Source organism: Bos javanicus, chromosome 22 (assembly GCF_032452875.1).
Source record: "Bos javanicus breed banteng chromosome 22, ARS-OSU_banteng_1.0, whole genome shotgun sequence".
NCBI lineage: Eukaryota > Metazoa > Chordata > Mammalia > Artiodactyla > Bovidae > Bos > Bos javanicus.
Window position 1 is genome coordinate 43,685,462 of NC_083889.1, and position 13,886 is coordinate 43,699,347.

Sequence of the window (13,886 nt, forward strand, 5' to 3'; positions counted from 1 at the left end):
TCCAAATGTATAAGGTATATTAATGGTAGTATAGATATTGTTAGATACCTTTACCCCTTTCATTTCTAAGACTCTGATCAATGTTTCAGTAGACTTAGACTAGAGAAAAAAGGAGTTCCTCAAATAATCTCAAGAGTGTCATATTGAACTACTTGAAGTTCCATGAATATATTATATTTTTTACATTTAGTGAAAAAGGAATTTCACAGTTGTTTCCTCACATTTTATTCACTGGAGATTATTTTTCTGCCTGAATACTTATACTGTTTATTCAAGGCTTAGGTTTTGAATCACCTTCTCTGGAAATCCTTATCCTAATCCCTTTTGTGCAGCTTTAACCCTTTCTATAATACATATTTCTCTTACATCTGTTTAACAGATATTAAGTATCTACTGTTTCACAGACACTGCTTGTTACTAGAAAGACCATAGAGAACACAACATAAAGGACTGTAGTCTTCTCAGAAGCTTATATTCTGGTGGGAGGAGGCAGATAGTAAACACAATAAAAATGAAAAATAAAAAGATTATATTAATCCTTTAGATGGTAATAGATACTGTGAAGAAATAAAACAGTGGGATAGTGAAAGTGTTTCTAGGAACATTGCAGGTAAGTCTTGTGGACATTATATTTAGAGATTTAAAGAGTAAGAAGCTTGTCATTTAAATAAACACAGGAACACCACTCCAGCAAAGGGGGTAGCAAGCATGAAAGCCCTGAAATGGGAATGCTTTCAGTGTGTTTTAGGAACTGACAAATAGTCAGTGCCACTAGAGTATCAGGGACCTGGGGAAGAGTAGAATCAGGTGAGGTCTGTGGATAGAGTTCCAGGAATAAAGTGGGATATAAGGAGTCCTGGGCAGAACTGGGCCCCCTGCTGGGAGCAGGTCCTGGGAACACTTGACTGAGCAAAAATAGAAAATTATTCTGTCGCTTTTCAGATTTCCAGGGATGAGCCACTTCTTCCTTGGCCACTGCCTACCTCTTGATTCAGACCAACATTTCTCTTCTTTACCACATGTAGTCTCTCACACAGTCCTTTGAAATTATCCAGTTTTATTTATCTGCTTTTGATTGTTAACACAAAGAGGAAAAACAGGGAGTGAAAAGGCTCCTTCTTATATTCTTCTCAGCTCTTTTTTAAATTGATTATTTATAGCAGAAGGAGAAAACATACTCCAGAAAATTATTGCTATATTAAAGAGTGGTATTTATATATAAAGAGCTCAAGGAAGTTAGACATATTTATGTTGGGATTGTTACAGTGCAAGGTAGCCTGTGCCAACTGGCATACCAAAGGATAAGGCAAAGTCCTTGAAAGTATTGATTACTGAGAGCAAGGCTGCTTAGGGAGATAGTGGCAGATAAAGGGAAGTCTGGCCTGGCCTGACAATTAACAAAGAAAATAGGAAGAAAGATATTCCAAGTATGTTTTCTACTCCATGTGAGAAAGCCTTTGGAATTTAATTTAGTCAGGCTTCATAAGACTCAACAGGGAAATGAAGCTACTCAATAAATCTAATTCAGTCTTATACTGTTTTAATAAATGAAGAATGTCTAGAATGTGGAAGAGAAAATTTTTCACTCTGCACTGGTTAAGCAACATCTGGAATTCTTGGCTTATATTTTAAGAGGGACACTGATAAACCATTATAGCTACTGAGGAGAGTGAGAAGTCTTGAAACTGCTTAATTTGAAGAGAACTGACTTGTTTAATGGGGAAGAGTATAGACTCTGGCATTACAGGCCTGCATTCATATTCCATCTCTGCAGCTTATTAGCAATGTAAATTTGGCAAGTCATGTAACTTTACTTATCTTATTCTTCCTATCTGTAAGATGGGAATATAGTGGTTGTCTTGTAGGGTTTCTATGAGAGTTAAACGAGATCCACTCTTATAAAGATCTTAAGTCAGGGCCTGTTGTTGCTGTTCAGTCGCTAGGTTGTGTCCAACTTTTTGTGTCCCCATGGACTGCAGCATGCCAGGCTTCCCTGTCCTTCACTGTCTCTGAGTTTGCTCAAATTCATGAGTCGGTGATGCTATTTAACCATCTCATCCTCTGCCACCCTCTTCTCCTTTTGCCTTCAATCTTTCCCAGCATCAGAGTCTTTTCCAATGAGTCGGCTCTTCACATGAGGTGGCCAAAGTATTGGAGCTTCAGCTTCAGCATCAGCCCTTCCAATGAATGATCAGGGTTGATTGCATTTAGGATTGACTGGTTTGAACTCCTTTCTGTCCAAGGAACTCTCAGGAGTCTTCTCCAGCACCAAAATTCTAAAGCATCAATTCTTCAGCACACAGTCTTCTTTATGGTCCAACTGTCACATCTGTACATGACTACTGGAAAAACCATAGCTTTGACTATACAGACCTCTGTCGGTAAAGTGATACCTCTGCTTTTTAATATGCTGTCTAGGTTTGTCATGGCTTTTTTTCCAAGGAGCAAGTGTCTTTTAATTTCATGGCTGCAGTCACTGTCTGCAGTGATTTTGGAGCCCAAGAAAATGAAATCTGCCACTGTTTCTACTTTTTCCCCATCTATTTGCCATGAAGCAATGGGACTGGATGCCATGATATTAGTTTTCTTAATGTGTTGAATTTTAAGCCATCTTTTTCACTCACCTCTTTCACCCTCATCAAGAGGCTCTTTAGTTCCTCTTCACTTTCTGCCATGAGAGTAGTATCATATGCATATCTGAGGTTGTTGATATTTCTCCCAGAAGTCTTGGTTCCAGCTTGTGATTTATCCAGCCTGGCATTTCACATGATATACTCTGTATATAAGTTAAATAATTAGGGTGATGATATACAGCCCTGATGTACTCCTTTCCCAGTTTTGAACTCCTTTCCCAGTCCTTTGTTCCATGTCCAGTTCTAACTGTTGCTTCTTGACCTGTATACAGGTTTCTCAGGAGGCAGGTAAGGTGGTCTGGTATTCCCATCTCTTTAAGAATTTTCCACAGTTAGTTGTGATCCACACAGTTAATGGCTTTAGCATAGTCAATGAAGCCAATGCCTAGGATGTGATAGTCATCATAAATGGTAACTTATTGACAGGAATGGTCAATGGAACTGAATAGATATCACTAAGTTTTAGAGAGGGGTAATATAGAAGAGGAATGTGATTTTTTTTTTGTATATATAGCTCCAGAGTATAGAAATTAAAAGCATACAGCTCAATATAAGAAATTTGTTTCTAAGAATATGGCAATAAGTTGGGCTACCTCAGAAAATGATGAGTATCATCTCTCCTCAGTCATCCTGGGGTACAGATTGATATTTTTGAGAGTATTCACACAGCAAATAAGGTACTGAACTAGACATGCAGAATCTTTACCAAATCCACTATTCTGATCATCCGTTCTACAGATATTTATTGACCTTGATGGACACTAAGTGGTATGGATAGAGCAGTGAGCATAACAGATATTTATCTATGGCGTTTACTAGTTTAGGCTTATGTGGTTCTGGTGGTCGTCCTTTCCTTCGATTTCCAGATCTCCTTTTGCCTCTGACCATGACTGCTTTGCCTCCTTCAATTGTTCTTCATCATTCCTGTCATGCTTGGCATCCTCCAGTCTTCTTTTTTGGGTCTCTTTTCTTTTCCTTGTATAATTTCTGCTTTGGCCCTCTCTTCTAGTGTATTTAGCCTTTATAAACTGGTAAATTTGTCTTCCTAAATATGTTCAGATGCTTTTAAAAAAATCTCAGTAACTCCCCATTGTCTACTAAATTAAAAAGCTTGCTATTTGATACTCTTAGCTAGATATTCCAATCCACTTCTGCAAACTCATCTCCATCTGTTCCATAACTTCTGGGCAGATTGGACAACTCCTTATTCTCAGTTTTTGCTTTTGATTGATGCCTTGTCTCCCTGTTTCTTAGGGTCTTTTTTGTTCAGATCTGTCTGCCCAAGAAAACTGCATCACCTATGACCCTCTTCTTCATTTCAAGCTTATAGCAGATGCTAACTTGTTCACGTAGCCCTCATAGATGCCTTCTGGTAGAGTGAACTTGTCCCTCCTCTGAACCATCAGTGTCTCATACTTCCCCCAGCCCATACTTTTTATATGGTGTCCTGATCTTATCCTTCTACCCTTTCAGTTTATAAATTCCTTGAAATTTCTCACTGCAATATTTTAATAAAGCCTAGTAGGATATATTGCATATATAAACATTCAGTAAGTATTTATTTGATGACAGATGAATGGATTATATGATAATATAATTTCATTTAAAGAAGTTATATTTTATGGATAATAAATTGTTACATTCAAAACTATTTATTGAGAACCTATTATGTGCCAGGGATCAAGACCATCTCCAAGAAAAAGAAACGCAAAAAGGCAAAATGGTTGTCTGAGGAGGGCTTACAAATAGCTGTGAAAAGAGAAGCAAAGCACTCAAATAAATAAATAAATAAATTTAACAACAACAACAAAAAAAGGGCAAAGGAGATAAGGAAAGATATACCCATTTGAATGCAGAGTTCCAAAGAATAGCAAGGAGAGATAAGAAAGCCTTCCTCAGTGATCAGTGCAAAGAAATAGAGGAAAACAATAGAATGGGAAAGACTAGAGCTCTCTTCAAGAAAATTAGAGATACAAAGGGAACGTTCCATGCAAAGATGGGCACAATGAAGAAATGGTATGGACCTAACAGAAGCAGAAGATATTAAGAAGAGGTGGTAAGAATACACAGAAGAACTATACAAAAAAGATCTTCATGACCCAGATAATCACGATGGTATGATCACTCACTTAGAACCAGACATCCTGGAATGCGAAGTCAAGTGGGCCTTAGAAAGCATCACTCCAAACAAAGCTAGTGGAGGTGATGGAATTCCAATTGAGCTATTTCAAATCCTAAAAGATGATGCTGTGAAAGTGTTGCACTCAATATGCCAGCAAATTTGGAAAACTCAGCAGTGGCCACCGGACTGGAAAAAGTCAGTTTTCATTCCAATCCCAAAGAAAGGCAATGCCAAAGAATGTTCAAACTACTGCACAATTGCACTTACCTCACATGCTAGCAAAATAATGCTCAAAATTCTCCAAGCGAGGCTTCAGCAATACATGAACCATGAACTTCCAGATATTCAAGCTGGATTTAGAAAAAGCAGAGGAATCAGAGATCAAATTGCCAACATCCGTTGAATCATTGAAAAAGCAAGAGAGTTCCAGAAAAGCATCTACTTCTGTTTTATTGACTCTACCAAAGCCTTTGACTTTGTGGATCACAACAAACTGGAAAATTCTTCAAGAGATGGGAATACCAGACCTGCGTCCTGAGGAATCTGTATGGAGGTCAGGAAGCAACAGTTAGAACTGGACATGAAACAACAGACTGATTCCGAATAGGGAAATGCGTACGTCAAGGCTGTATATTGTTACCCTGCTTATTTAATGTATGCAGAGTACATCATGAGAAACAGTGGGCTGGATGAAGCACAAGCTGGAATCAAGATTGCCAGGAGAAATATCAATAACTTCAGATATGCAAATGACACCACCCTTATGGCAGAAAGCAAAGAAAAACTAAAGAGACTCTTGATGAAAGTAAAAGAGGAGAGTGAAAAAGTTGGCTTAAAGCTCAACATTCAGAAAACTGGCATCTGGTCCCATCACTTCATGACAAATAGATGGGAAAATAGTGACAGACTATTTTTTAGGCTCCAAAATCACTGCAGATGGTGACTGCAGCCATGAAATTAAAAGACGCTTGCTCCTTGGAAGAAAAGTTATGACTAACCTAGACAGCATATTAAAAAGCAGAAACATTATTTTGCCAACAAAGGTCTGTCTAGTCAAAGCTATGGTTTTTCCAGTAGTCATGTATGGATGCGAGAGTTGGACTGTGAAGAAAGCTGAGCACTGAAGAATTGATACTTTTGAACTGTGGTGTTAGAGAAGACTCTTGAGAGTCCCTTGGACTGCAAGGAGATCCAACCAGTCAAATATAAAGGGAATCAGTCCTGAATATTCATTGAAAGGACTGATGCTGAAGCTGAAACTCCAATACTTTGACCACCTGATGCGAAGAACTGACTCATTTGAAAAGACCCTGATGCTGGGAAAGATTGAAGGTGGGAGGAGAAGGGGATGACAGAGGATGAGATGGTTGGGTGGCATCACCGACTCAATGGACATGAGTTTGAGTAAACTCCGGGAGTTGGTGATGGGACAGGGAGGCCCAGCGTATTGCAGTCCATGGGATCGCAAAGAGTTGGATATGACTGAGTGGCTGAACTGACTGATAATGTGCCAGATACTATTCTGGGTATTGAGGATAAGGCAATGAATAAAATGGTTTACAACACCTAGTATGTCAAATGGTGCTAAGTAGTACGAAGCAAGGAAAGTGAGGATAAAATGGATGGATAGTGAAGGACGTGCTACTTAGTATAAAGGGTAAGGGAAATCTCTGACAGGTTGACGTTTGAATAGAGATAATACATATAAGGGCCCATATCAGATTAACTTAAAAATTGTGATGTTGTTGAAGTCGCTCAGTCGTGTCTGACTCTTAGCGACCCAATGGACTGCAGCCTACCAGGCTCCTCGGTCCATGGGATTTGCCAGGCAAGAGTATTGGAGTGGGCTGCCATTGCCTTCTCCTAATTGAAAATTATGGGCTATTATTTATAGTCTCCTTTTATATTACACATGAATAATATGAAAATTAAGGACTCATTGATAATGGTAATTGAGATTTATTTTTTATAGAAAATTAAGTAAGATGAACCCTTGAATATCTCAAGTATAATTGAAAAAATATTCAAATAATAATGTTTTAATATATCTTAATGTTATATTCAAGAGAGTCATACATTTTTCTAACTGTAAATTTCAGAATTGAAGGAGCCAAAAGGAATTTAGACAGAACACTGGGTAAAAGAACACCTTCATCACCAGAGCCAGATTATCCTCCAACTGTAGGTTTATATTTTCTCTTTAAAAACTGTAATGATATACTATTTTAACTATTGTTTTAAGTCAATCTCAATATAAGTAGTATTTTTAAAGAATAATGCATATATTTAAAACTATTTATGCTTTTATTAAAAATGGTAAAATTACTTTAAAACTTTCTTGATTTAATTATATCTTATTTGTTTGCTTTTGACAGATGACCAGTGAAATTAAAAAGAAAGCAGTGAGTTGAATTTTTATATTTCTTGTTTTGAAAATGTTCAAACTGTTGCAAAGTAGTTCCTTCTAAGACCACCTGCTATATTCCATCCTAGAGAAGAAATTTAGAAGCAGATTATTTCCTCTGCCTAAGGGAACAAGCATGTCATGATGACAATGCAGGTTTTACAAGTTACATTCTTGTTGCCATTCATTATTTGAGGATTAATTGTAAATATTTTCTGTTCTTATCCCAAATAAAAAAATATTCAAAGTGGTAGTTATAAAGGAAATGCATTTCCGTTTTTATTGTGCTGATATTGATGTAATGATGACTGCTTATTTAGAATCTGTTGTGTGCTACTCACATGCTAGATGATAGAAATTAAAAAAAAAAAGACACTGAGTGCATGGGTGACAAAGTGGAACCGTGACGTGCTTGTTGCAAAGATGATAACATGTAAAATTTATTTAGCAGTAAAGGATATGGAAAGTTATGGAGCTGGTAACACAAAAGAGAAATATATGAAGCATATTCCCAAATGGGGCTACAGGCTTCCTAAATCCCTTAAATATCCCTCTCAGGGTAGAGGACTAAGGGTACCTTCCTACCGACTGCATATCTTTGGAAGAACCTCATTTTAGCTATTTCAAGTTTTTCTGTCTTTTAAAGTTTTCTTCTCCTCCCTCTGCCTCCCAACTTTTCTAGAGACTTTGGTTGTGGATTTGTCCCTTTACTAGGTGTAAGAACCCTAGTAAAAACAACTCCAAAACATTTATAAATATTTAATGTGGGGCTGGGTGAATGGCAAGTTATTTTTGGGTGTATGTGTTTAACATCCTCATTTTTTCATCTACAGTTTTTGCCTTTAGTGTCTTACAATCCGAAGTAGGTAGCTGGGTATAAAATAATCATTCACGCTTAAAGCCACTGCTCTTGGCAATCTGGCTTCTAGGAACTTCACCACTTCATCACTAATTTCACTAATGACCACTAGTTGCCAAACCGAAAGGATGTTTTCCAATATTTCTCTCCCTAGACCTCCAGGTAACTTTTAAAAACCTTTTATTTTTACATAATTGAATACTTGTTATCAATGTAACAGAATAGATGACTCAGAAATAGACCCACACAGCTATAAACAGTTGTTTCTGACAGAAGTGCAAAAAATCAGTTCAATGGAAAAAGGATAATCTTTTCAACAAATGGAGTGGAGCAATTGGACACTCATTAAAAAAGAAAACAAGGAAAGAAATAAACAACAAAAACCTTCAAACCTCAGCCTAAACTTTGCACCTTGAACAAAAGTTAACTAAAAATTGATCATAGATTTAAATGTAAAACAAAACTATTAAAAAAACTTTTAGAAGAATATCTAGGAATAGGCAAAGAATTCTTAGACATGACATCAAAAGCACAATTCATATTAAGGCCCTAAATGTAAGACTGGAAACCATAAAACTCCTAGAAGATAATATAGGCAGAACACTCATTCATATAAATAACAGCAATATTTTTTAGGATCTGTCTCTTAAGGCAAAGAAAGCAAAAGCAAAAATAAATAGGTCCTAGTTAAACTTAAAAACTTTTGCACGGCAAAACCATCAACAAAATGAAAATATTCCTACTGAATGGGAGAAAATATTTGCAAATTATGTGACTGATAATGCATATAAACAGCTCATACAACTCGATATCAAAAAAATAAACAGCCTGGCACTTCCCTGCTGGTCCAGTGGTTAAGAATCTGCTTTCCAATGCAGGGAACACGAGTTCAGTCCCTGGGCTGAGAACTAAGAGCCCGCACGCAGTGGGGCAACTAAGCCCGCATGCCACAACTAAGACCTGATGCCACCAAATAAATAACTATTTTTAAAGACCTGATTAAAAAATGGGCAGAAGACCTGAATGGACGTTTTTCCAAAGAAGACATACAGATGGCCAATAGGCACATGAAAACATGCTCAATATTTGTTCACTCATCAGAGAAATATAAATGAAAACCACAATGAGATAGCATGCCATACCTGTCAGAATGGCTGTCATTAAAAAGACCACAAACAACCAGTGTTGGTGAGGATGTAGAGAAAGGGAACATTTGTACACTGCTGGTGGGAACATAAATTTGCGTGGCCACTATGGGAAGCTGTGGCGGTTCTCCAAAAAACTAAAAATAGAACTACCATGTGACCCAGCAATTCCATTTCTGGGTATATGTCCTAAGGAAACAAAAACACTAAGTCAAAAAGATAAATGCACTCTAATGTTGATAGTAGTATTATTTACGATAGCCATGTAAAAGAATGAAAAATTTCCATTTACAACACCAAGTGAAATGAGTCAAGCAGAGAAAGATAAATATTGTATGTTTTCACTTATATGTGGAATCTAAAAAAATAAACGAAGGAACATAGCAAAACAGAAACAGAGTCACAGATACAGAGAACGAACTAGTGGTTGCCAGTGGGGAGAGGAAAGGGAGGAGGAGCAAGACAGGGGTAGAGGATTAAGAGGTACAAACTACTGTATATAAAAAAGCTATAAGGATACATTGTACAGCACAGGGAATATTGCTAATATTTTATAAAAACTTTATATGGAGTGTAGTCTATAAACATTTTTAATCATTATGTTGTACATCTGAAATTAATATATATTGTAAATCAACTATATCTCAATTTTAAATAGCACAATCCATGGAAAAAGCACTAAATTATATGTCATCATGGAGAAGAAAATGGCAACCCACTCCATTATTCTTGCCTGGAGAATTCCATGGACAGAGGAACCTGGCAGGCTACAATCCATGGGGTTGCAAAGTAGAACGTGACTTAGTGACTAAAACAACAACAATATGTGTCATCAAAATTAAAAACTATTCTATGTGAAAGACTCTGTTAAGAAGATGAAAAAACATGCTACATATTGCAGTAACTTTTTGACAAATCACATATCCAACAAACGATTTGAATTTAAAATATTTAAGAACTCTCAAAACAGTATAAAAGTAATCCAATTAGAAAATGAGTAAAAGACATGGAGAGACATTCTACCAAAGACGATATATGGATGGCAAATAAGCACACCAAGTGCTCAATGTCATTAACTATTGGGGAAATGTAAATTAAAGTTATGACAAGTTAATCACTACGTACCAGTTAGAATGGCTAAAAAAGAAATAGTGACAATTCTAGCTGACTTTTTGACACTGCTGAATATTCATTTCTTTTAAATGCCCTTATACTTATTTTTCTGGTTCTCTAAATATTGTTTCCCTGTCGTCTTCATGGATTTCTCTTCCTTGTCTCTCTGTGGCTTGCTATTCTTTCCTTGAATCTTCCTGGATGATTCTCTTCTTATTTCAAGTACCTTTCATATTTTGATGACTCCCATAGATTTTGATGCACAAATACCTCAAATTCAACATGTCAGAAAAAATGAACTTACCAGTTTCTTCCATAAGGCTTCTATTCCCCTTTATTCTTTATTCTAATTATCACTATTTATCCATTCACTCATGACTGAAGCACCAGTGTCTTAACTTCTTTTTCCCCCTTTCCCACTGCTCACCTGCCATATAGTTAGTCCCTGAATGCTATGAATATTTTTCCAATTAGTCCTCTTCTTGCCCTAGCCTTAGATTGGGCCTTCATCTTTTGCCTTGACTATAGCAACCATCATTGGCTTCCCGTAACCATAGAATTAAATCTTAATGTGCATGTAAAGCTTTCTGTAATGTGACTCCTACCTATTCTCTTGCCTCTCCTCTTGCCACTCTCTCTATCATATCTTATGCTTCACCAACACAGACTGGCTTATTCATCCTTGAGGAAATATATCATTTCTCACCACACTGCTTTTGCCTGGCACATCCTCTCACCATCCATGCTTCCTTTTACCTGGCTGTATCTACTTCAGCTCAGTTATCATCCCCAGGAAGTCTACCTATTCCAATGAGTTTGGATAGATGACTTCTGATTTGCTCCTATTATGTTAATACTCTGCTTATTTTTGTTATTTTACTTAGCACATTGTTTCAGGTATTCCCTTGATCTTTTTATGTATTACAGTGATCTATTTTCTAGTTTTGAGGCTAGGAATTGCTTCTGTTTGAACATCTTTGTGTCTTTAACAACTATGTTATTGAGTACCAATAGTGAATACTCAATAAATGCTTATTGAATTAAAAAATATAAATAATTATGTTCAATTAAATACAACAGGTATTTTGACAGAAGTATGAAGAGACTACAGTGGGGACCTAAAGTAGGAAGTTTTCAAAAGAAACTTTGAAACACGTGGTTTCACTTAGAAAAATCGGATATCTTTTTGCTGAAGGAAGAATGTATATTCCAGTTGTAAGCATCAAATATATATTTGAAAACTGAGTTTCTGATCTGTTTTCTAATCTGATTAGAAACTAGGAGATGAAGGGATGTCTTTTGGCTATTCTGAGTATTTCAGAAAGAACTGAATTCTAGAGATAAAGATTTAGAACACATCAATATATACAGTTTATATTTATGGTCATGAGACTAGGTGAAGTCACCTAGGGAGAGAGGAAAGAGAAAGAGTGAGGAGAAGATCAGTTTCATAACTAGACAGAGTCAGTCTGTTAAGAGATTGGGGACCACTGCAAGACTTTTAAGATCAAGCAGCGTATTAGTGGAATAGACATAGAAAATAACTCTCTAGAAAAATTTTGAGCAAGCAACTAATTGAAAAATAATTTAAATTAGGTGAAAAAATGTCCAACCAGGCCATTCCTTAAAAACTTCTTATTTTGAAATAATTTCAGACTTATAAAAAATTGTAAAAAGAGTACAAAGTATTCTCCTGTATATTCACTTGTTCTCATAATAGTAACATTCTTGCCTGCAACAATGATTTCTATGGTGGTTGCCAGATAGTAATTTTCTCACCATTCTTTGTATATTTTTTAGTTGGAATTTTGTATTAAGGAAGAACTTGGTCTTTTTTCTTTCTTCACTCATTCATTTATATATCAGTATATGGGCTATGGTTTCCCAGGTGGAGCTAATGGTAAAGAACCTGCCTGCCAATGCAGGGGATGTAAGAGACGTGGGTTCAGTACTTGGGTTGGGAGGATCTCCTGGAGAAGGGAATGACTACCCACTTCAGTATTCTTGCCTGGAGAATTCCATGGATAGAGGAGCCTTGTGGGCTACAGTCCAAAGGGTCGAAAATAGTTGGACACAACTGAAGCAACTTAGTATGTGTGCACTATGGAGTCTTATTTTAGCTATTGAATTAATGTGTTGTTATTGTGGTCTATTTTGATGTTCAGCTGCCCCAGATTTGGCCACTGGGAGCACATCAAGTTGCCTCTTATGTTCTTTTTAGCTTATCCCATCAACACAATAAGATGTTCTGGCCTTATACAGTACTTTTCCTGTTCTAATCCTGAAATCGTCATTTCTCCAAGGATTCTTGGATCTTTTTTAGTAGAGAATGGCATTTAGAAATTGGGGCATAAGTGTAAACTATGTAACTGAGATGTGGTTGCTTCTTGGTTCCTTCAACAGAAAGAGCCAGGAAATTATCTATCTTCCTATCTACCCATCCATCCTTCCCTCTGTCATCTATCTTGAAAGCCTTGAATTTATGCTGATGCCTCCTATTCCAATTCAAAATCACAGAGTTCTGGCCTTCCCTCTTTGCATGTTTGTTACTCCCTTTTCTCACATCCAGAAACATGAATTTTATGAACCATAATATATTTACTTATTTTACTAAATTCTATAACACAGGTAAACAGTTTTTTTTTTTTTAATGATTAATTGATTTATTTGAACAATAGGACAATATAGACATCATTGTCAGACTTAATATGAGATGTTAAATGTTCGATCCAATTTTCCTTCCTGGATAAGTTTTTCTTTCCTATCTCTGTCAGTTTTGAAAACATAATACTAGAAGATGAGGGGCCCAATTCCAAACAGAGCTCCTAAGAGGGAGGTCTTGGTATTGGGTCTGAAATTAGGATAGATATTTGCTGATCTTGCCTAGGTCCAACGAACCAAGGCAGGATCTTCGATAACCCCTCGGCGACTAGGGTCGTAGTACTGAAGCTGGTACTCCTGTTTAAGCCGGGATCTTATGGCCAACCGTTCAGCTTGTGCTTTCCGGGTTTCAGAAGATATGTCGTATTCAGCTGGGTCGAGGGTAGTAGGTAGGCTGGCCAAGCGCGATGGCTTGTACTTGGGGAACGACATCTTGATGACCCGGCACCTAAACAGTTTTTAAATTGCTAACTCATGTGAGAAATCTACTCACTGTAGTTCAATATTTGTCTATAGTTTTATGTACTTAGCTTGAAGGCATATATCAAAATACTGTGTTCAAAAATTAGTTTGGTTAGTTCTATACTCCTTTCAATGTGGCTGTGTTTTTAATTTGAAATCCACTTAGGTTCATTTGTTTCTTTTTCATTTTGGCTTTTTCCTCTCATCCTTACTAATTTTCTTTATTCATGTTTTTGAGTATGTGAAACAATAGCATATTTTAAAGTCAGAACTGCATCCAAATCTATACTCAAAGACGCATCCTTCATCCTTCTACCCTGTTCCTCCCCCCAGTACTTTCTCTCTGTTACAACCTACTCCCTTTAAAATAACTGATGATGTTGATTTCTGGTTTATCCTTTCTGTGTTTAATATTTCATGAAGAAACAGATAAATGTTCTTGTTTTCCTTTTTATCTTACACAAAATGCATCATACTATATTCTTTT

At 36.6% G+C, this 13,886-nt stretch overlaps 1 protein-coding gene and 1 pseudogene across 14 annotated transcripts in view; one reads left to right on the forward strand and one right to left on the reverse strand.

The window, feature by feature from the left end:
• DNAH12 (dynein axonemal heavy chain 12) overlaps positions 1 to 13,886 on the forward strand; it is a 191,444-nt gene that overhangs the window by 15,539 nt on the left and 162,019 nt on the right. For all 14 annotated transcript variants that reach the window (XM_061396580.1, XM_061396577.1, XM_061396583.1 and 11 more), the window contains 2 exons: positions 6,855 to 6,936; positions 7,131 to 7,157. In XM_061396580.1, the coding sequence (XP_061252564.1) occupies positions 7,131 to 7,157 (27 nt within the window). In that variant the 5' untranslated portion in view covers positions 6,855 to 6,936. The remainder of the gene's footprint in view (positions 1 to 6,854; positions 6,937 to 7,130; positions 7,158 to 13,886) is intronic.
• On the reverse strand, positions 12,964 to 13,400 carry LOC133235287 (NADH dehydrogenase [ubiquinone] 1 beta subcomplex subunit 4-like; annotated as a pseudogene).